This window comes from Branchiostoma lanceolatum, chromosome 8, assembly GCF_035083965.1.
Source record: "Branchiostoma lanceolatum isolate klBraLanc5 chromosome 8, klBraLanc5.hap2, whole genome shotgun sequence".
Classification (NCBI taxonomy): Eukaryota; Metazoa; Chordata; class Leptocardii; order Amphioxiformes; family Branchiostomatidae; genus Branchiostoma; species Branchiostoma lanceolatum.
Genome location: NC_089729.1, coordinates 19,717,103 through 19,739,130, shown reverse-complemented (window position 1 = coordinate 19,739,130; position 22,028 = coordinate 19,717,103). Strand labels below are relative to the sequence as shown.

The window sequence follows — 22,028 nt, the reverse complement described above, 5'->3', positions numbered from 1 at the left end:
TCTGCAAGTTCACGTAATAGAATTTGCATGAAAACAATCGACAAGGCTTGCGAATTTAAAATTCAGAATAAAGCACAATGAATGTGTGAAACAGACCCGGGACAAGCTTGTTGTTGTCTATTTAGCACGAGGTTGGAAACAAACTTTGACACCTTTCGCTCGTGCATTTGAGTGCGGGTAAAACACAAGCTTATTGTCCCCTGTGGTAAATACGAGACATCCTGGCGCAGTTTTTGTTACAAAGTTTTGCATAGCAGAACAACACATAATTCAAAAGAAAAAGGATGTTAAGTTTTCGCCGACACTTCAAAGCAAGTGAGGAATGTTCTAATACATATTATCAATAGCCTCTACGCCACCTACGACGAGCGACGGAATACTAGTAGTATTGTTTTCTTAGGGTCTCAACAACGCATGGTCACACCGTGAGAGCGGGCGTCAACGTCAGGTGAGGAAGTTAACTTTTATACTAATGTTCTTGCTTCTATCTGTTGATTTACTAAATGGCGCCATATTTAATTTGCACCAAGTTATAACCTCCTTGTCCTAACATACTTTGTGCAGGTATTCGTTTAACTCCAAGCTGTTTGTCACATGTTCACAAATATCGTTTTCTCATATTCACTCTTAGGCAAGGTAGGGCAGCATGGATTCGACTACTAGGACACCGGGATCAGCCGGATTCAAATTCTGCGGCCACTGCAATGAGCTCGTACCAAAACGTACTTTCTACAACCACAAACTGAAGTTTTACAACAAATCAAAAGGTGAATGGCGACACAAAAATGACGAGCACTACGTGGAAAGTAGCCCCATGGCGGTGCCAGACCCGATTGCCGACGCCAACAGCGATTCCGGTAGTGACATAGGTAAGTTTTGAATAAACTTAGTCATTTACTTTTAATAAGATCGGCTTTTATTCAGCCTGGTTAGACTTGATTCAAAGACTTAAGTTTGCAGAAGTTTTAATTCAAGTTTGTAGAAGTTTGTTCAGTTTGCACTGTAACTGTAGGTTAAAGAAACAAAAAATCTGAAAAATAGTTTCTGTACTTTCCAAAGCGTATAACCAAGGACATTATTACCCTTGGTATAATCGTGGTCTTATCAGTTTTGTTATTGATGCCCTCTTTATAAGTTTATTGCGTAATGTGAAGGTCATAGCGAACACAGAGAAGTATTCTTCGCTGCAGATTCGGTGGCGTGTGGCATCTTATTGCATGGATGAAATCCGAATCGTGTGGTATCGAATGTGATGCTAATGTTTTCTCCGTTGGATTTGTGCGCAGTAAGACAATCTGATTTTGCTATCCACACTGTTCTTGGTGATCTGTTTGTCGTCCTAAATGTCACAACGTGTATTTGGATAATATATTGCAGAAATTATTTTGGTATTCGTTTTCCTGCAACAAATCCATAAAGCAGTGAAAGGCAGTGGTTTTCAGCACAGCTACCCTCCAAGTTGAGCCCAACCAAGGTGGGGAGGGGGGTGTGTATAATCATTTAGCAATGATCTTCATTATCTCCATGAAAAATGGAGATATAGTTTTGGGTGTGTCTGTGTGTGTGTGTGTGTGTGTGTGTGTTCGTGTTTCCGCACTACTGTAGACAGCATAACTCCAGAACCTCTGGATGAATTTAGCTGATATTTGGTATGTGGGCGGGTGTTGTGAAGCCCAAGTTCACGGTCGATTTTGGGCCCCCAGGTATGTGACCTTGGTACTGCAGCAGAAATTTCATTTTTGTAACTTTTGACCTGGACGTGCTATGGTCTTGATTTTTTGGTGGCAGATAGCTTGTGACGTAATGAAGACGTGGTGTAGGTTTGGGCCCCATAGCAGCTTGCTCTGGAACTGCAGGGGCGTCATCGTGAAAACCTTCTAAGGAGAATAACTGAACAAAGGAACGACGGATATCCGTGATATTTAGTATGCAGGTAGTTTAGACAGAGATGTACATAATGAAGTGTAAATTATACTAATTGGGACTTAATTTGCATAGTTAATGAGGAAAGTCTATATTTGCAGTGTTTTCCATTATAAGACTCAAATACATGTAACATGTAGTTTATGGAAAGTGGAGCATCAACAGATACCAATTATGCAAATGAATTACTGATTTGCATAATTAATGCAAAAACACAGGGATTCATCAAATTGGAAAATTGTAGGACTGTCAATATTGCAACATGTGTAAGTAAGATAAAGGTGCTTATGATTAAGCATATATTATGTAGATGTGTATGTCATTTGCATAAATAGAATTGTTCATGGAGATATGAGGTCGCGGAACTCTTGTTTGTATTAGTAGTAGTAGTGCATTAGTAATGTGTAGACGTATTCCAACCCGCCAAGTTTTACCAATTATGTTCAAGATGGTAGTGTGGTAGAGCTAGTTTAGCATTGGATTTGCTGCCATTGATTTGTGTTGGTGGTTAACAGGATACCTATTAGTAATTAGTTTACTAAGCAAACAATAACCTGATTCCTTATACGGTATAGTTTGTTATTATTCACACCACCCCCCAACACAGTGCCAGCTTTTTTCAAAACCAGTTTTTGTTTGATTTATTTGTGGGCGATTCTTGGTATATTCAAGGAGGTTTATTTCAGTGATTATACTTAACAACCGGTAAATTAGAATTGCTTTAATAATCGTTAGTATGATTTGATCTGTTCGGGTTCGCAAGTATTGTTTAATCTAGACTCTGAGTCTGAGATATTGCTGTTGACTTTGTTTGCCTGTGGTAAACGGGCAAGTCTTTTTTCCTTTATTGAAGTTCCTTGCTTCTTATAACTTTTTTGAATGTTGTGAATGTCTGTATTAATAGCTTGCCAACAAAGGGTTTAACCACGGCCATGTTTTACATCGTATTGACCATGTGTTTTATCGCATTCTACACAGAGACCGACACTGAGTGCTCGCCGATTGATCAGAACCACCCCGACACTGACCAGGAATGCAGCAGTTCATCAGAAAGTTTGGTAAGTCAATTATAAAACTATCACAAGCGCAAACTACAAGGGTATTCATATATCTAACATTTATAGGGGATCTCTATTATCCTAAGATTCTCTTCTCTTTCTTTTTTAAGATCTCGGCCGAAGTGATTCAGCAAAATACAGTTTAACATGGCCAAACTGGAATGCATCAGGACAGTCCGACACTATTGATCATTGTCAGCATCATAAATTGTATTTATCCAGATATAAATTGTACAAGCACAAGATTATGGATAAACTGAACAAAGAAGTACAGTGTTTACTACATTCGTACATCAACTGTTCAAAGCCTCAATTTGTTAAGAGAGTGTAAAATTCAGGATTTTGCAAAGTAAATATGCAAGACTTTTGAATTCTGTTTTGAATTTTCATCACTCAGATGTTTCATCAAAAGTTTTATGTCCGCTGCAAGAGGGCAACCAAAAGTTTCACTTATTGTGGTCTCCCACGTTTGTATTCTGTAGAAGTTCTTATTTTGTTAGAGTACTTGTCCCCACTGTTACCTTTCACTTTATACACTAACTTTTTCTATATACTTCTTATACTTACTAAATATGTTGCAATTAGCACTCAGGCAAAAACTTTATATTCTGATATTTTGTGTGCTTCATTTTATTTGTTTATGTGAAAAAATGACAAAGATTTGGGCATCAGAAATTCTGTGAAATTAATGTAATCTAGAGCATGGTCAGCTTTTTATAATCATTAGTAATGTTGTCATTTGCACCTCTGTTTTGTAGGATGAGAGTGAGTCCTCACAGAGCGACCCTGGGAGTGATAATTTGGCAACACAAGACGACACAGAAGAAAGCCAAACAGACTGTGACACAGAGGCAGAGATATGGGAGGGCTCTGAAGGCGAGGAGCAGCTACTGCGTGACCTGCATACCTCTGCCGTGAATGACTCCACGGCGCCGTTCACCAAAAGAGCAAGAAGTGACCCTGCCATCACCGTGGTAACCTGGCTCCTGACATTTTTATTGATATGGCAGGCACAAAATCATGTTAGTGACAATGGGTTGGAACATCTGATGTCATTTTTATGCCCTGTCTTTGAGAGTTTGGGAGTAGAGTCTAGCTGCCTTCGGGGTTTATCCTCGTTATATCTGACATGGAAGATTCTGGGTATTGACAGAGATAGCTTCAAGAAGTACTGTGTATGCCCCAACCCAAAGTGTTGCAAGTTGTATGATATGGATAAGTTGTATGAAGTTGTGAATGGAGTCGAGAGACCCAGACGTTGTGATAACACTAGGAGAGTGAGAAGAAGAGACACAAGATGTAATACTATCATATCCCGGCAAACTGTTACAACTGTTTCTCAAAGACGTGTTTATTACCCACTAAAAGTCTATTGTTTTAAGAGTATCATTGAATCACTTGAATGTTTGGTTAAGAAACAGGGTTTTGAAGAGAAGTGTGAAGCCTGGAGAGACCGAGAAGTGTCACAGGCTGGTCTGTATGGAGATATATTTGAGGGAAAGGTTTGGAAGGATTTTCAGAAATGGAATGGAGAGGATTTCCTCTCTGTTGAAAATAACTTTGGCCTGATGATCAACATGGATTTTTTTCAACCTTTTAAGCGGAGAAACGACTATTCTGTAGGTGTTATATATATGACTGTAATGAATCTGCCTCGGTCAGAGAGATTCAAACTGGAAAACGTCCTGTTAGTTGGGGTTATACCAGCTCTTGAACACGAGCCCAAATCCCTTAATAGATTTCTAGACCCCATCGTGACAGAGTTGAAGTTCCTTTGGCGAGGTGTGTCATACACCACATACAAATCACCATACTATCCGTTGGAATTCAGAGCTGCACTTCTGTGCTGTGCTGCAGATATACCTGCTGCACGGAAATTGTGCGGATTTTTAGGTCATACAGCTGAAATAGGATGTTCTAAATGTAAAAAGGCCTTCAAGAAGGTTGGCACGAAAACCAACTATTCTGGTTTTGATCGTGGCACCTGGCCCTTGAGAAATGACACAGAACACAAACGACAGGCAGTGCAAATTAATAGCTGTACAAACAATGCAAGACGACAAAGACTTGAGAAGAAGTTTGGCACGCGTTACACTCCACTTCTAGAATTAGAGTACTACCAGGCTATCAGATTTTGTGTCATTGATCCTATGCACAACCTGTTTTTAGGGACTGCTAAACGGATGTTTAAGACCTGGGTTGATCGAGAGATTTTATCCAAGACTGATTTAGAGGTAATAAGCCAACGCATTGAAAGTGTTGTGGTACCGCCAGGTCTTGGGAGAATTCCTAAAGGGATCGCATCTAACTTTGGTGCGTTCACCGCAGAGGAGTGGAAGAACTGGACCTTGTATTACTCTTCATATTGTCTTGATGGCCTCCTTCCAAAAGAGCACTTGGATTGTTGGCAATTGTTTGTGTTGGCATGCAAAAAAATATGCCAGCCAGTTGTGCGGGAATGTGACGTAAGATATGCTGATGCTGCATTTGTCAACTTTGGCAAAAAAGTGGAGCATTCGAATTTGTATGGCAAGCTATTTGTTACCCCCAACATGCACCTTCACTGCCACCTGAAGCAGTGCATCCTAGATTATGGGCCAGTGTACGGTTTTTGGCTTTTTAGCTTTGAACGGTTTAATGGCATTCTTGGCTCCGAATGTACAAACAATCGTGGAATTGAAATCCAATTAATGAGAAAATTCCTTATAAGCGGGTTTGCCCATTCCGTCCCCTTGCCTACCGATCTATATGATGTATTTGGCTCACTATTTGCAAAATTTTACTCAAAGAACAGTAATGTAGATATCTCGACCAATGTTGAAATCAACCTCCAAACCACTGCTACCACTCTCAATGTGTCAGATATTGATTGGTCTGAAGACCCTCATACCATTAAACTACCCATCAATTTCACACGAGTTTCCCTGTCCAGAGATGAAAAATGTTCACTTGCTGGTGCATATTCATCAATGTATCCTGAAGGAACCATTTCAAACATGGCTGCAACAGCTAGAAAATATAGCACCTGTCAGGTAGGACAAGAATACTTTGGCTCCAAAGTGGCTGCTAGGTCAAGAAACTCTGCTTGTATCATGGGTCGATGGGCAACTAATGAAGGTAGCATTGACGGAAGTAGTGAGTTGAGACCTGGTATAATACAGTGTTTTTATAGACATGCTGTAGAGATTGATGGAAAGCTGGATACCCATATATTTGCAGTAGTCGAATGGTACAAGTTGTCTCCCATGAAAGACAGAATTGGACAGGGTAAATGTTGTACTACGTGGAAAAAGAGCTTTGTGTGCCGAGGTAGTGCCTCCTTTATGCCTGTGAAGCGCATATATTGTAAAACTGTGTGTGCACATACTATGGTAGATGGACAGAAAGTAGTAGTTGTTAGCCCTGTTATCAGAAAAACATATTTGTAAAGTACAGAAAGAACATTTAAACAGTTGTACTGCAATGACAGGTATGATTCTATCATGAGATAGAATGATGCTGTGTTCTTATTTTTGTACCACCGTCTGTAAATCTCCATGTAGAAATAGTGATGCTGAACCATGGATGGATGATAAAGTAAACAAAGACTTTATTGATTGTTCTGTAGAGCATGTTTCTGTAGAAAATTGTTGCTGCACCGCATTGACTATTGAGTAATCTATGTAAATATCTCTGTAGAAATAGTGATGCTGAACCATGGATGGATGATAAAGTAAACAAAGACTTTATTGATTGTTCTGTAGAGCATGTTTCTGTAGAAAATTGTTGCTGCACCGCATTGACTATTGAGTAATCTATGTAAATATCTCTGTAGAAATAGTGATGCTGAACCATGGATGGATGATAAAGTAAACAATGACTTTATTGATTGTTCTGTAGAGCATGTTTCTGTAGAAAATTGTTGCTGCACCGCATTAACAATAAAGTAACATATGTAAATATATCTGTAGAAATAGTGATGCTTAACTATGGATGGATGATAAAGTAAACGGTGACTGCCTGTACTATATTATGAAAAATATCAAAAAATAAAAAAAACACCTTCTGAAGATGTTGCTTGCTTTTGTTAATTTCCCGATGACAAGATAGCAATATTGATTAAGACCACAATTATGACAATACACATCCCAACAGAAACAGCACAGTCCTTGCAAACATTGTCAAAAAACATATATATTCGTTATCATAATTAATTCGGAGTCAACACTAGTAAACAATATATGAAAGTTTATAGCAAATTCCTGCCCGTAGGCTTCTTTATTGTATATATCATATGTACTACCGCACCTCAACGAGTAATGACTTGTTCTTAATTAAACAAAACAAAAACATGATAACGTGTATCTGATGTGTGATTAATTTTCCTATACTAAGGGTACTAAGGTAGGGTTATATACATTGATGTGTTGTCTGTCACTGGTGACCAACTGACAACAAAGTAGACTAGGTTTTTAAAGCAGCTACAACCTGCAGTAATGAAGGACGAAGGCACTTGTCAACATTAGTACAGTCTTTACCTACAGCCTCCAACTCACCAAAAACAATCTTTAACTTACGCACAACTTTTTCTACCATCTTTCCAAATGAGTAGATGTCAGTCCACACTGAATGAACAGTTGTTCTGTCCCTGTAGAGGCTAGGATCTATGTGTGGATAATTAACAACACGTTGTTCCCTCTCCTGGCGATTAAGGTTGCGATATCCATAGGGCTTATGCATTTCACAACTCTTTCCGAAGTCTATGATTATTGCTGTATAAGACCCATCTGGCTTCTCTACACAAACATTGTTAAGCTTTAGATCACAATGTAGGAAGCCGCACTTGTGGACATGATTAAGCCCTGTAGCTACCTGACAAAACAAATCTTTCCATTGTACAGGGTTCACATACGACAAGCCTTTGTAGAGCGCCTCTAACAAAGTTACAGATGATGCGTTGCAGCCATGAAATGATGTTATCAACAGGAATGGGGGTCGGTCCATAGCTACACCAACAAGCGCTGGTAATGACTTATGAGTAAACATATTCATTAAAACCTTCGCTTCGTGAACTAGATCTTGTTTTACTTCACGCTCTGGTCCTACATCCTTAAACTCTTTGACAGCCACATAAGATCCACGGTATGAGAACAGTTTACACTGACCAAATGTTCCCTCCCCGAGAATAATATCCTCATTTGACAATGGCCGACGCATGGGTGTTAACAAAGTTCTGTCTACACAATAAGAGGCCGGTATTGTTCCTGTCCGTCTCACGGGTGCTCTGGAAGTCATTAAAAATTGTTTTTCTGCTTGTTCAGTCTTTAGCTTATTTGTGAGCATTCTTTGAGCAGCCTTGTAGTCTTGAACTTTGGTGCGTAGCGTCTCGTTTTCCGTTTCAAGCTGACGTAACTGCGCTTGCTGACACCGTTGGCTTGTAGTTGGTGAAAATACTCCTCCATTCCTGCTAGTTGGACTCTCGGTGGTTCTAATCTTTCGAATGCCGTAGTAGCATTTCCCCTGGTTGTAAGATCTCTCTTTCTTACACCCAGGGAATGCCTTTGCCACAATCGATCCGGCATTTTGGCAACTAATGTATCCGAAGTTACCACGCAAGACGTCACGGACTTCCGACACAGTCACCCGCGAAGCATTTTTGCCCCTGTTTGCTCCGACGCGATACTTGGCATCCCATTCGTAGTGTGTCTGCAGCCTGATAAAGAACAAATAAGCTTTTAGTTTCACATTGTACCAGTAGCAATATTAGAATCTTTGAACAAAGCCTTTAAGAAAGCTTTAACTTTTAAATTGTCATATCTAATGGCAAAATAAAAGTGGGAAGGAGCCTACCATTTGGCCTTATCCTCGCAAGAAGAAGTCTGCGTGGTCTTCTCCATACAGCCGCCAGCGTCAAATGAATGATGGAATTATCAAACAGTGTCTGCTTTGCCGCGTCTCTTTCTCATGGGTTCTATTGATTTCCATAATTTAACGCCATTGACTACTTTCTAGCCAAGGACAAAAAGACAAAATAGCAGACAATTACCATTGCGGTTGTGATGTCAAATATACCAAAAATAAACAAACACAAGTTCCAGCAAGGTCAATGTGATTTAAAGCGGCAAGATAGAAACGAAGCAATTTCTAAAATTTTCTCACCAGCTTATAAAGCTTGCAGAAGACCTATAGAAATAAAACAAGCTTAAGAAAGGAGATACGGAAAGAGAAATTCGGAGCAAGCCATGGTAAGGGTACAGATACATTAAAGGGGAAAAGTATCCGTCATTTTCAAAAACTATCGCAACCTATATGCGCCAGCTTTTTAACAGCTTGACCTCTCCCTTTTATGTAAACCGAGCCTATATGTAACGGTAGAAATAACTGCGAGGGAAAACATCCGCTTTCCGACAGCTTTTCTGTACCTAAACATAAGAGTTGGTTTTGTAAACCGAGCCTATATGTAACGGAAGGATATCGGAAAGGTAGAAATAACTGCGAGGGAAAACATCCGCTTTCCGACAGCTTTCCTGTACCTAAACATAAAAGGGGGGAGACCTCCCCCCCTTTTATGTAAACCGAGCCTAAATGTAACGGAAGGATATCGGAAAGGTAGAAATAACTGCAAGGGAAAACATCCGCTTTCCGACAGCTTTCCTGTACCTAAACATAAAAGGGGGGAGACCTCCCCCCTTTTATGTAAACCGAGCCTAAATGTAACGGAAGGATATCGGAAAGGTAGAAATAACTGCGAGGGAAAACATCCGCTTTCCGACAGCTTTCCTGTACCTAAACATAAAAGGGGGGAGACCTCCCCCCTTTTATGTAAACCGAGCCTAAATGTAACGGAAGGATATCGGAAAGGTAGAAATAACTGCGAGGGAAAACATCCGCTTTCCGACAGCTTATCTGTACCTAAACATAAGAGTTGGTTTTGTAAACCGAGCCTATATGTAACGGAAGGATATCGGAAAGGTAGAAATAACTGCGAGGGAAAACATCCGCTTTCCGACAGCTTTCCTGTACCTAAACATAAAAGGGGGGAGACCTCCCCCCTTTTATGTAAACCGAGCCTAAATGTAACGGAAGGATATCGGAAAGGTAGAAATAACTGCGAGGGAAAACATCCGCTTTCCGACAGCTTTTCTGTACCTAAACATAAGAGTTGGTTTTGTAAACCGAGCCTATATGTAACGGAAGGATATCGGAAAGGTAGAAATAACTGCGAGGGAAAACATCCGCTTTCCGACAGCTTTCCTGTACCTAAACATAAAAGGGGGGAGACCTCCCCCCTTTTATGTAAACCGAGCCTAAATGTAACGGAAGGATATCGGAAAGGTAGAAATAACTGCGAGGGAAAACATCCGCTTTCCGACAGCTTTTCTGTACCTAAACATAAGAGTTGGTTTTGTAAACCGAGCCTATATGTAACGGAAGGATATCGGAAAGGTAGAAATAACTGCGAGGGAAAACTCTTGCTTTACGAAAGCTTTTCTTTATATAAACATAAGAGTTTGTTTTGTAAACCGAGCCTATATGTAACGGAAGGATATCGGAAAGGTAGAAATAACTGCGAGGGAAAACATCCGCTTTCCGACAGCTTTTCTGTACCTAAACATAAGAGTGGGTTATGTAAACCTAGCCTAAATGTAACGGAAGGATATCGGTAAGGTAGAAATAACTGCGAAGGAAAACATCCGCTTTCCGACAGCTTTTCTGTACCTAAACATAAGAGTGGGTTTTGTAAACCGAGCCTATATGTAACGGAAGGATATCGGAAAGGTAGAAATAACTGCGAGGGAAAACTCTTGCTTTACGAAAGCTTTTCTTTATATAAACATAAGAGTTTGTTTTGTAAACCGAGCCTATATGTAACGGAAGGATATCGGAAAGGTAGAAATAACTGCGAGGGAAAACATCCGCTTTCCGACAGCTTTTCTGTACCTAAACATAAGAGTGGGTTATGTAAACCTAGCCTAAATGTAACGGAAGGATATCGGTAAGGTAGAAATAACTGCGAAGGAAAACATCCGCTTTCCGACAGCTTTTCTGTACCTAAACATAAGAGTTGGTTTTGTAAACCGAGCCTATATGTAACGGAAGGATATCGGAAAGGTAGAAATAACTGCGAGGGAAAACTCTTGCTTTACGAAAGCTTTTCTTTATATAAACATAAGAGTTTGTTTTGTAAACCGAGCCTATATGTAACGGAAGGATATCGGAAAGGTAGAAATAACTGCGAGGGAAAACTCTCGCTTTACGAAAGCTTTTCTTTACATAAACATAAGAGTTTGTTTTGTAAACCGAGCCTATATGTAACGGAAGGATATCGGAAAGGTAGAAATAACTGCGAGGGAAAACATCCGCATTCCGACAGCTTTCCTGTACCTAAACATAAAAGGGGGGAGACCTCCCCCCTTTTATGTAAACCGAGCCTAAATGTAACGGAAGGATATCGGAAAGGTAGAAATAACTGCAAGGGAAAACATCCGCTTTCCGACAGCTTTCCTGTACCTAAACATAAAAGGGGGGAGACCTCCCCCCTTTTATGTAAACCTAGCCTAAATGTAACGGAAGGATATCGGTAAGGTAGAAATAACTGCGAAGGAAAACATCCGCTTTCCGACAGCTTTCCTGTACCTAAACATAAAAGGGGGGAGACCTCCCCCCTTTTATGTAAACCTAGCCTAAATGTAACGGAAGGATATCGGTAAGGTAGAAATAACTGCGAAGGAAAACATCCGCGTTCCGACAGCTTTTCTGTACCTAAACATAAGAGTTGGTTTTGTAAACCGGGCCTATATGAAACGGAAGGATATCGGAAAGGTAGAAATAACTGCGAGGGAAAACTCTCGCTTTACGAAAGCTTTTCTTTACTTAAACATAAGAGTTTGTTTTCTAAACCGAGCCTATATATGTAACGGAAGGATATCGGAGAGGTAGAAATAACTGCGAGGGAAAACATCCGCTTTCCGACAGCTTTCCTGTACCTAAACATAAAAGGGGGGAGACCTCCCCCCTTTTATGTAAACCAAGCCTAAATGTAACGGAAGGATATCGGAAAGGTAAAAATAACTGCGAGGGAAAACATCCGCTTTCCGACAGCTTTTCTGTACCTAAACATAAGAGTTGGTTTTGTAAACCGAGCCTATATGTAACGGAAGGATATCGGAAAGGTAGAAATAACTGCGAGGGAAAACATCCGCTTTCCGACAGCTTTCCTGTACCTAAACATAAAAGGGGGGAGACCTCCCCCCTTTTATGTAAACCGAGCCTAAATGTAACGGAAGGATATCGGAAAGGTAGAAATAACTGCGAGGGAAAACATCCGCTTTCCGACAGCTTTTCTGTACCTAAACATAAGAGTGGGTTATGTAAACCTAGCCTAAATGTAACGGAAGGATATCGGTAAGGTAGAAATAACTGCGAAGGAAAACATCCGCTTTCCGACAGCTTTTCTGTACCTAAACATAAGAGTTGGTTTTGTAAACCGAGCCTATATGTAACGGAAGGATATCGGAAAGGTAGAAATAACTGCGAGGGAAAACATCCGCTTTCTGACAGCTTTTCTGTACCTAAACATAAGAGTGGGCTATGTAAACCTAGCCTAAATGTAACGGAAGGATATCGGTAAGGTAGAAATAACTGCGAGGGAAACTCTCAATTTACGAAAGGTTTTTTTTTACTAAACATAAGAGTGGGTTATGTAAACTTAGCCTAAATGTAACGGAAGGATATCGGAAAGGTAGAAATAACTTCGAGGGAAACCATCCGCTTTCCGGCATCTTTTCTCTACCTAAACATAAGAGTTGTTCATGTTAACCGAGCCTATATGTAACGGAAGGATATCGGAAAGGTAGAAATAACTGCGTTGGAAAAACTCTCGCTTTTCGACAGCATTTCTCTACCTAAACATAAGAGTAGGGAGGTCTCCCCCCTTTTATGTAAACCGAGCCTAAAGGTAACGGGAAGATATAGGAAAGGTAGAAATAACTGCGTGGGAAAACGCCCGCTTTCCGGCAGCTTTTATCTACCTAAACATAAACGGGGGAGATAACTTAGATTCGAATATAACTGCTGTTTTTGTAAGCTGTAGCATAAACACAGATTAACTCCGACGAAGATAGGTATGGACTGTAAATCTAATTTTGCTATAAAGTAGACGTACAATGTGCGTGCACATGGTGCGTTGTTTGAAAAAAGACCGTAACAGAAACGACTCAAGTGGGATCGGTGTTAACTGCAAATCACGGGTGAATCTTAAAAATCGAAGACCGTTTCGGGTATATCAGAATATATCTGCTTGGAGAATATATCGGTTACTGATGTACCATAATGTTTCATCTATACGATGTATATAAGGATGCTTAAAGTCTATGGAAAGATATAGTATGCATTTAATTCATCTTAACGAACGCGGAAAGGTTGCGGAAAGCTCAAATCTTACTTTCAGCGGCATTTACGCCCCCTTAAACTCTGCTGAAATATTTCCCGACCTTTAATTCTTGTTTCCGTCATTCGGAAAGTTTGCTTAAATATTCGATTTCGTGCCGTGTATCTGGTTCGAACCGTGACGTAATGGAACGTCGAGTCCGGTCGGGCCCAATCACGGCAAATAGCCTGGGACCACCGGTTGCCGTAGGCATTACTTTTGATTTCTTGTCTGAGGCCGAAATACCAATTTTATTTTTTTTCCAAAAGCATGCTATATGTACATTGGCCGTAGCATCTGTCGCCTACGGCCAATGTACTTATGGCATGCCTTTGGAAAAAAATTCAAATTGGTATTTCGGCCTCAGATAAGAAATCAAAAGCGATGCCTACGGCAACCAGTGGTCTCAGGCTATATCCCGTGATTGTGCCCAACCGGACTTGACGTTCCATTACGTCACGGTTCGAACCAGATAGAACGAGATTTGGCCGTACCGTAGTCCAAACAAGGACATTGTACGGCCAAATCACGTTGAATCTCGTTCTATCTGGTTCGAACCGTGACGTAATGGAACGTCGAGTCCGGTCGGGCCCAATCACGGCAAATAGCCTAAGACCACCGGTTGCTGTAGGCATTACTTTTGATTTCTTGTCTGAGGCCGAAATACCAATTTTTTTTTTTTTTCCAAAAGCATGCTATATGTACATTGGCCGTAGCATCTGTCGCCTACGGCCAATGTACTTATAGCATGCCTTTGGAAAAAAATTCAAATTGGTATTTCGGCCTCAGATAAGAAATCAAAAGCGATGCCTACGGCAACCAGTGGTCTCAGGCTATTTCCCGTAATAGAGCCCGACCGGACTTGACGTTCCATTACGTCACGGTTCGAACCAGATAGAACGAGATTTGGCCGTACCGTAGTCCAAACAAGGACATTGTACGGCCAAATTACGTTGAATCTCGATCTATCTCGTTCGAACCGTGACGTAATGGAACGTCGAGTCCGGTCGGGCCCAATCACGGCAAATGGCCTGGGACCACTGGTTGCCCTGGGCATTACTTTTGATTTCTTGTCTGAGGCCGAAATAACAATTTAAATTTTTTTTCCAAAAGCATGCTATATGTACATTGGCCGTAGCATCTGTCGCCTACGGCCAATGTACTTATTGCATGCCTTTGGAAAAAAATTCAAATTGGTATTTCGGCCTCAGATAAGAAATCAAAAGCGATGCCTACGGCAACCAGTGGTCTCAGGCTATTTCCCGTGATTGTGCCCAACCGGACTTGACGTTCCATTACGTCACGGTTCGAACCAGATAGAACGAGATTTGGCCGTACCGTAGTCCAAACAAGGACATTGTACGGCCAAATCACGTTGAATCTCGTTCTATCTGGTTCGAACCGTGACGTAATGGAACGTCGAGTCCGGTCGGGCCCAATCACGGCAAATAGCCTAAGACCACCGGTTGCTGTAGGCATTACTTTTGATTTCTTGTCTGAGGCCGAAATACCAATTTTATTTTTTTTCCAAAAGCATGCTATATGTACATTGGCCGTAGCATCTGTCGCCTACGGCCAATGTACTTATAGCATGCCTTTGGAAAGAAAATTCAAGTTGGTATTTCGGCCTCAGATAAGAAATCAAAAGCGATGCCTACGGCAACCAGTGGTCTCAGGCTATTTCCCGTGATTGGGCCCGACCGGACTTGACGTTCCATTACGTCACGGTTCGAACCAGATAGAACGAGATTTGGCCGTACCGTAGTCCAAACAAGGACATTGTACGGCCAAATCACGTTGAATCTAGTTCTATCTGGTTCGAACCGTGATGTAATGGAATGTCGAGTCCGGTCGGGCCCAATCACGGCAAATGGCCTTGGACCACCGGTTGCCGTAGGCATTACTTTTGATTTCTTGTCTGAGGTCGAAATACCAATTTTTTTTTTTTTTCCAAAAGCATGCTATATGTACATTGGCCGTAGCATCTGTCGCCTACGGCCAATGTACTTATAGCATGCCTTTGGAAAGAAAATTCAAGTTGGTATTTCGGCCTCAGATAAGAAATCAAAAGCGATGCCTACGGCAACCAGTGGTCTCAGGCTATTTCCCGTAATAGTTCCCGACCGGACTTGACGTTCCATTACGTCACGGTTCGAACCAGATAGAACGAGATTTGGCCGTACCGTAGTCCAAACAAGGACATTGTACGGCCAAATCACGTTGAATCTCGTTCTATCTGGTTCGAACCGTGACGTAATGGAACGTCGAGTCCGGTCGGGCCCAATCACGGCAAATAGCCTAAGACCACCGGTTGCCGTAGGCATTACTTTTGATTTCTTGTATGAGGCCGAAATACCAATTTTAATTTTTTTTCCAAAAGCATGCTATATGTACATTGGCCGTAGCATCTGTAACCTACGGCCAATGTACTTATAGCATGCCTTTGGAAAAAAAAATTCAAATTGGTATTTCGGCCTCAGATAAGAAATCAAAAGCGATGCCTACGGCAACCAGTGGTCTCAGGCTATTTCCCGTGATTGGGCCCGACGGGACTTGACGCTCCATTACGTCACGGTTCGAACCAGATAGAACGAGATTTGGCCGTACCGTAGTCCAAACAAGGACATTGTACGGCCAAATTACGTTGAATCTCGTTCTATCTGGTTCGAACCGTGACGTAATGGAATGTCGAGTCCGGTCGGGCCCAATCACGGCATATGGCTTTGGACCACCGGTTGCCGTAGGCATTACTTTTGATTTCTTGTCTGAGGCCGAAATACCAATTTTAATTTTTTTTCCAAAAGCATGCTATATGTACATTGGCCGTAGCATCTGTCGCCTACGGCCAATGTACTTATAGCATGCCTTTGGAAAAAAAAAATTCAAATTGGTATTTCGGCCTCAGATAAGAAATCAAAAGCGATGCCTACGGCAACCAGTGGTCTCAGGCTATTTCCCGTGATTGGGCCCGACGGGACTTGACGCTCCATTACGTCACGGTTCGAACCAGATAGAACGAGATTTGGCCGTACCGTAGTCCAAACAAGGACATTGTACGGCCAAATTACGTTGAATCTCGTTCTATCTCGTTCGAACCGTGACGTAATGGAACGTCGAGTCCGGTCGGGCCCAATCACGGCAAATGGCCTGGGACCACTGGTTGCCCTAGGCATTACTTTTGATTTCTTGTCTGAGGCCGAAATACCAATTTTAATTTTTTTTCCAAAAGCATGCTATATGTACATTGGCCGTAGCATCTGTCGCCTACGGCCAATGTACTTATGGCATGCCTTTGGAAAAAAATTCAAATTGGTATTTCGGCCTCAGATAAGAAATCAAAAGCGATGCCTACGGCAACCAGTGGTCTCAGGCTATTTCCCGTGATTGTGCCCAACCGGACTTGACGTTCCATTACGTCACGGTTCGAACCAGATAGAACGAGATTTGGCCGTACCGTAGTCCAAACAAGGACATTGTACGGCCAAATCACGTTGAATCTAGTTCTATCTGGTTCGAACCGTGACGTAATGGAATGTCGAGTCCGGTCGGGCCCAATCACGGCAAATGGCCTTGGACCACCGGTTGCCGTAGGCATTACTTTTGATTTCTTGTCTGAGGTCGAAATACCAATTTTTTTTTTTTTTCCAAAAGCATGCTATATGTACATTGGCCGTAGCATCTGTCGCCTACGGCCAATGTACTTATAGCATGCCTTTGGAAAGAAAATTCAAGTTGGTATTTCGGCCTCAGATAAGAAATCAAAAGCGATGCCTACGGAAACCAGTGGTCTCAGGCTATTTCCCGTGATTGGGCCCGACCGGACTTGACGTTCCATTACGTCACGGTTCGAACCAGATAGAACGAGATTTGGCCGTACCGTAGTCCAAACAAGGACATTGTACGGCCAAATCACGTTGAATCTAGTTCTATCTCGTTCGAACCGTGACGTAATGGAATGTCGAGTCCGGTCGGGCCCAATCACGGCAAATGGCCTTGGACCACCGGTTGCCGTAGGCATTACTTTTGATTTCTTGTCTGAGGTCGAAATACCATTTTTTTTTTTTTTTCCAAAAGCATGCTATATGTACATTGGCCGTAGCATCAGTCGCCTACGGCCAATGTACTTATAGCATGCCTTTGGAAAGAAAATTCAAGTTGGTATTTCGGCCTCAGATAAGAAATCAAAAGCGATGCCTACGGCAACCAGTGGTCTCAGGCTATTTCCCGTGATTGGGCCCGACCGGACTTGACGTTCAATTACGTCACGGTTCGAACCAGATAGAACGAGATTTGGCCGTACCGTAGTCCAAACAAGGACATTGTACGGCCAAATCACGTTGAATCTCGTTCTATCTCGTTCGAACCGTGACGTAATGGAACGTCGAGTCCGGTCGGGCCCAATCACGGCAAATAGCCTAAGACCACCGGTTGCCGTAGGCATTACTTTTGATTTCTTGTCTGAGGTCGAAATACCAATTTTTTTTTTTTTTCCAAAAGCATGCTATATGTACATTGGCCGTAGCATCTGTCGCCTACGGCCAATGTACTTATAGCATGCCTTTGGAAAGAAAATTCAAGTTGGTATTTCGGCCTCAGATAAGAAATCAAAAGCGATGCCTACGGCAACCAGTGGTCTCAGGCTATTTCCCGTAATAGTTCCCGACCGGACTTGACGTTCCATTACGTCACGGTTCGAACCAGATAGAACGAGATTTGGCCGTACCGTAGTCCAAACAAGGACATTGTACGGCCAAATCACGTTGAATCTCGTTCTATCTGGTTCGAACCGTGACGTAATGGAACGTCGAGTCCGGTCGGGCCCAATCACGGCAAATAGCCTAAGACCACCGGTTGCCGTAGGCATTACTTTTGATTTCTTGTATGAGGCCGAAATACCAATTTTAATTTTTTTTCCAAAAGCATGCTATATGTACATTGGCCGTAGCATCTGTAACCTACGGCCAATGTACTTATAGCATGCCTTTGGAAAAAAACAATTCAAATTGGTATTTCGGCCTCAGATAAGAAATCAAAAGCGATGCCTACGGCAACCAGTGGTCTCAGGCTATTTCCCGTGATTGGGCCCGACGGGACTTGACGCTCCATTACGTCACGGTTCGAACCAGATAGAACGAGATTTGGCCGTACCGTAGTCCAAACAAGGACATTGTACGGCCAAATTACGTTGAATCTCGTTCTATCTGGTTCGAACCGTGACGTAATGGAATGTCGAGTCCGGTCGGGCCCAATCACGGCATATGGCTTTGGACCACCGGTTGCCGTAGGCATTACTTTTGATTTCTTGTCTGAGGCCGAAATACCAATTTTAATTTTTTTTCCAAAAGCATGCTATATGTACATTGGCCGTAGCATCTGTCGCCTACGGCCAATGTACTTATAGCATGCCTTTGGAAAAAAAAAATTCAAATTGGTATTTCGGCCTCAGATAAGAAATCAAAAGCGATGCCTACGGCAACCAGTGGTCTCAGGCTATTTCCCGTGATTGGGCCCGACGGGACTTGACGCTCCATTACGTCACGGTTCGAACCAGATAGAACGAGATTTGGCCGTACCGTAGTCCAAACAAGGACATTGTACGGCCAAATTACGTTGAATCTCGTTCTATCTCGTTCGAACCGTGACGTAATGGAACGTCGAGTCCGGTCGGGCCCAATCACGGCAAATGGCCTGGGACCACTGGTTGCCCTAGGCATTACTTTTGATTTCTTGTCTGAGGCCGAAATACCAATTTTAATTTTTTTTCCAAAAGCATGCTATATGTACATTGGCCGTAGCATCTGTCGCCTACGGCCAATGTACTTATGGCATGCCTTTGGAAAAAAATTCAAATTGGTATTTCGGCCTCAGATAAGAAATCAAAAGCGATGCCTACGGCAACCAGTGGTCTCAGGCTATTTCCCGTGATTGTGCCCAACCGGACTTGACGTTCCATTACGTCACGGTTCGAACCAGATAGAACGAGATTTGGCCGTACCGTAGTCCAAACAAGGACATTGTACGGCCAAATCACGTTGAATCTAGTTCTATCTGGTTCGAACCGTGACGTAATGGAATGTCGAGTCCGGTCGGGCCCAATCACGGCAAATGGCCTTGGACCACCGGTTGCCGTAGGCATTACTTTTGATTTCTTGTCTGAGGTCGAAATACCAATTTTTTTTTTTTTTCCAAAAGCATGCTATATGTACATTGGCCGTAGCATCTGTCGCCTACGGCCAATGTACTTATAGCATGCCTTTGGAAAGAAAATTCAAGTTGGTATTTCGGCCTCAGATAAGAAATCAAAAGCGATGCCTACGGAAACCAGTGGTCTCAGGCTATTTCCCGTGATTGGGCCCGACCGGACTTGACGTTCCATTACGTCACGGTTCGAACCAGATAGAACGAGATTTGGCCGTACCGTAGTCCAAACAAGGACATTGTACGGCCAAATCACGTTGAATCTAGTTCTATCTCGTTCGAACCGTGACGTAATGGAACGTCGAGTCCGGTCGGGCCCAATCACGGCAAATAGCCTAAGACCACCGGTTGCCGTAGGCATTACTTTTGATTTCTTGTCTGAGGCCGAAATACCAATTTTAATTTTTTTTCCAAAAGCATGCTATATGTACATTGGCCGTAGCATCTGTCACCTACGGCCAATGTACTTATAGCATGCCTTTGGAAAAAAAAAATTCAAATTGGTATTTCGGCCTCAGATAAGAAATCAAAAGCGATGCCTACGGCAACCATCGGTCTCAGGCTATTTCCCGTGATTGTGCCCAACCGGACTTGACGTTCCATTACGTCACGGTTCGAACCAGATAGAACGAGATTTGGCCGTACCGTAGTCCAAGCAAGGACATTGTACGGCCAAATCACGTTGAATCTAGTTCTATCTGGTTCGAACCGTGACGTAATGGAATGTCGAGTCCGGTCGGGCCCAATCACGGCAAATGGCCTTGGACCACCGGTTGCCGTAGGCATTACTTTTGATTTCTTGTCTGAGGTCGAAATACCAATTTTATTTTTTTTTCCAAAAGCATGCTATATGTACATTGGCCGTAGCATCTGTCGCCTACGGCCAATGTACTTATAGCATGCCTTTGGAAAGAAAATTCAAGTTGGTATTTCGGCCTCAGATAAGAAATCAAAAGCGATGCCTACGGCAACCAGTGGTCTCAGGCTATTTCCCGTGATTGGGCCCGACCGGACTTGACGTTCAATTTCGTCACGGTTCGAACCAGATAGAACGAGATTTGGCCGTACCGTAGTCCAAACAAGGACATTGTACGGCCAAATCACGTTGAATCTCGTTCTATCTCGTTCGAACCGTGACGTAATGGAACGTTGTGTCCGGTCGGGCCCAATCACGGCAAATAGCCTAAGACCACCGGTTGCCGTAGGCATTACTTTTGATTTCTTGTCTGAGGCCGAAATACCAATTTTAATTTTTTTTCCAAAAGCATGCTATATGTACATTGGCCGTAGCATCTGTCACCTACGGCCAATGTACTTATAGCATGCCTTTGGAAAAAAAAATTCAAATTGGTATTTCGGCCTCAGATAAGAAATCAAAAGCGATGCCTACGGCAACCAGTGGTCTCAGGCTATTTCCCGTGATTGGGCCCGACAGGACTTGACGTTCCATTACGTCACGGTTCGAACCAGATAGAACGAGATTTGGCCGTACCGTAGTCCAAACAAGGACATTGTACGGCCAAATCACGTTGAATCTCGTTCTATCTCGTTCGAACCGTGACGTAATGGAATGTCGAGTCCGGTCGGGCCCAATCACGGCATATGGCTTTGGACCACCGGTTGCCGTAGGCATTACTTTTGATTTCTTGTCTGAGGTCGAAATACCAATTTTTTTTTTTTCCAAAAGCATGCTATATGTACATCGGCCGTAGCATCTGTCGCCTACGGCCAATGTACTTATAGCATGCCTTTGGAAAGAAAATTCAAGTTGGTATTTCGGCCTCAGATAAGAAATCAAAAGCGATGCCTACGGCAACCAGTGGTCTCAGGCTATTTCCCGTGATTGGGCCCGACCGGACTTGACGTTCCATTACGTCACGGTTCGAACCAGATAGAACGAGATTTGGCCGTACCGTAGTCCAAACAAGGACATTGTACGGCCAAATCACGTTGAATCTAGTTCTATCTGGTTCGAACCGTGACGTAATGGAATGTCGAGTCCGGTCGGGCCCAATCACGGCAAATGGCCTTGGACCACCGATTGCCGTAGGCATTACTTTTGATTTCTTGTCTGAGGTCGAAATACCAATTTTATTTTTTTTTCCAAAAGCATGCTATATGTACATTGGCCTGAGCATCTGTCGCCTACGGCCAATGTACTTATAGCATGCCTTTGGAAAGAAAATTCAAGTTGGTATTTCGGCCTCAGATAAGAAATCAAAAGCGATGCCTACGGCAACCAGTGGTCTCAGGCTATTTCCCGTGATTGGGCCCGACCGGACTTGACGTTCCATTACGTCACGGTTCGAACCAGATAGAACGAGATTTGGCCGTACCGTAGTCCAAACAAGGACATTGTACGGCCAAATCACGTTGAATCTCGTTCTATCTGGTTCGAACCGTGACGTAATGGAACGTCGAGTCCGGTCGGGCCCAATCAC

At 42.6% G+C, this 22,028-nt stretch overlaps 2 protein-coding genes across 3 annotated transcripts; one reads left to right on the top strand and one right to left on the bottom strand.

Annotated features, from left to right (window-relative positions):
• The first annotated feature begins 9 nt into the window (after window positions 1-9).
• LOC136440325 (uncharacterized) lies at window positions 10-6,859 on the top strand. Of its 2 annotated transcripts, XM_066436293.1 has the most exons (4): window positions 10-448; window positions 632-869; window positions 2,902-2,981; window positions 3,740-6,859. In XM_066436293.1, the coding sequence occupies exons 2-4, from the start codon at window positions 647-649 to the stop codon at window positions 6,407-6,409; spliced, it is 2,973 nt and encodes a 990-aa protein (XP_066292390.1). In that variant the 5' UTR covers window positions 10-448; window positions 632-646; the 3' UTR covers window positions 6,410-6,859. The 2 variants fall into 2 exon arrangements, with proteins under 2 accessions (XP_066292390.1, XP_066292389.1); XM_066436292.1 differs by having other exon boundaries at window positions 10-869.
• A 110-nt stretch (window positions 6,860-6,969) lies between these two features.
• LOC136440326 (tyrosine-protein kinase STK-like) lies at window positions 6,970-9,505 on the bottom strand. Its single transcript, XM_066436294.1, has 2 exons — window positions 8,811-9,505; window positions 6,970-8,673 (listed from the first exon to the last, which is right to left on the bottom strand). The coding sequence occupies exons 1-2, from the start codon at window positions 8,855-8,857 to the stop codon at window positions 7,425-7,427; spliced, it is 1,296 nt and encodes a 431-aa protein (XP_066292391.1). The 5' UTR covers window positions 8,858-9,505; the 3' UTR covers window positions 6,970-7,424.
• Between the last annotated feature and the right edge of the window lie 12,523 nt (window positions 9,506-22,028).

Excerpts from the sequence above, each read along its gene's own strand:
- LOC136440326 (XM_066436294.1), bottom strand. The coding sequence starts at position 8,857 with ATGGAGAAGACCACGCAGACTTCTTCTTGCGAGGATAAGGCCAAATG. Across the intron at positions 8,674-8,810 it reads TGCGAGGATAAGGCCAAATG|GCTGCAGACACACTACGAAT; the intron begins GTAGGCTCCTTC and ends GTTCTTTATCAG.
- LOC136440325 (XM_066436293.1), top strand. The coding sequence starts at position 647 with ATGGATTCGACTACTAGGACACCGGGATCAGCCGGATTCAAATTCTGC. Across the intron at positions 870-2,901 it reads CGATTCCGGTAGTGACATAG|AGACCGACACTGAGTGCTCG; the intron begins GTAAGTTTTGAA and ends CATTCTACACAG. Across the intron at positions 2,982-3,739 it reads GCAGTTCATCAGAAAGTTTG|GATGAGAGTGAGTCCTCACA; the intron begins GTAAGTCAATTA and ends TCTGTTTTGTAG.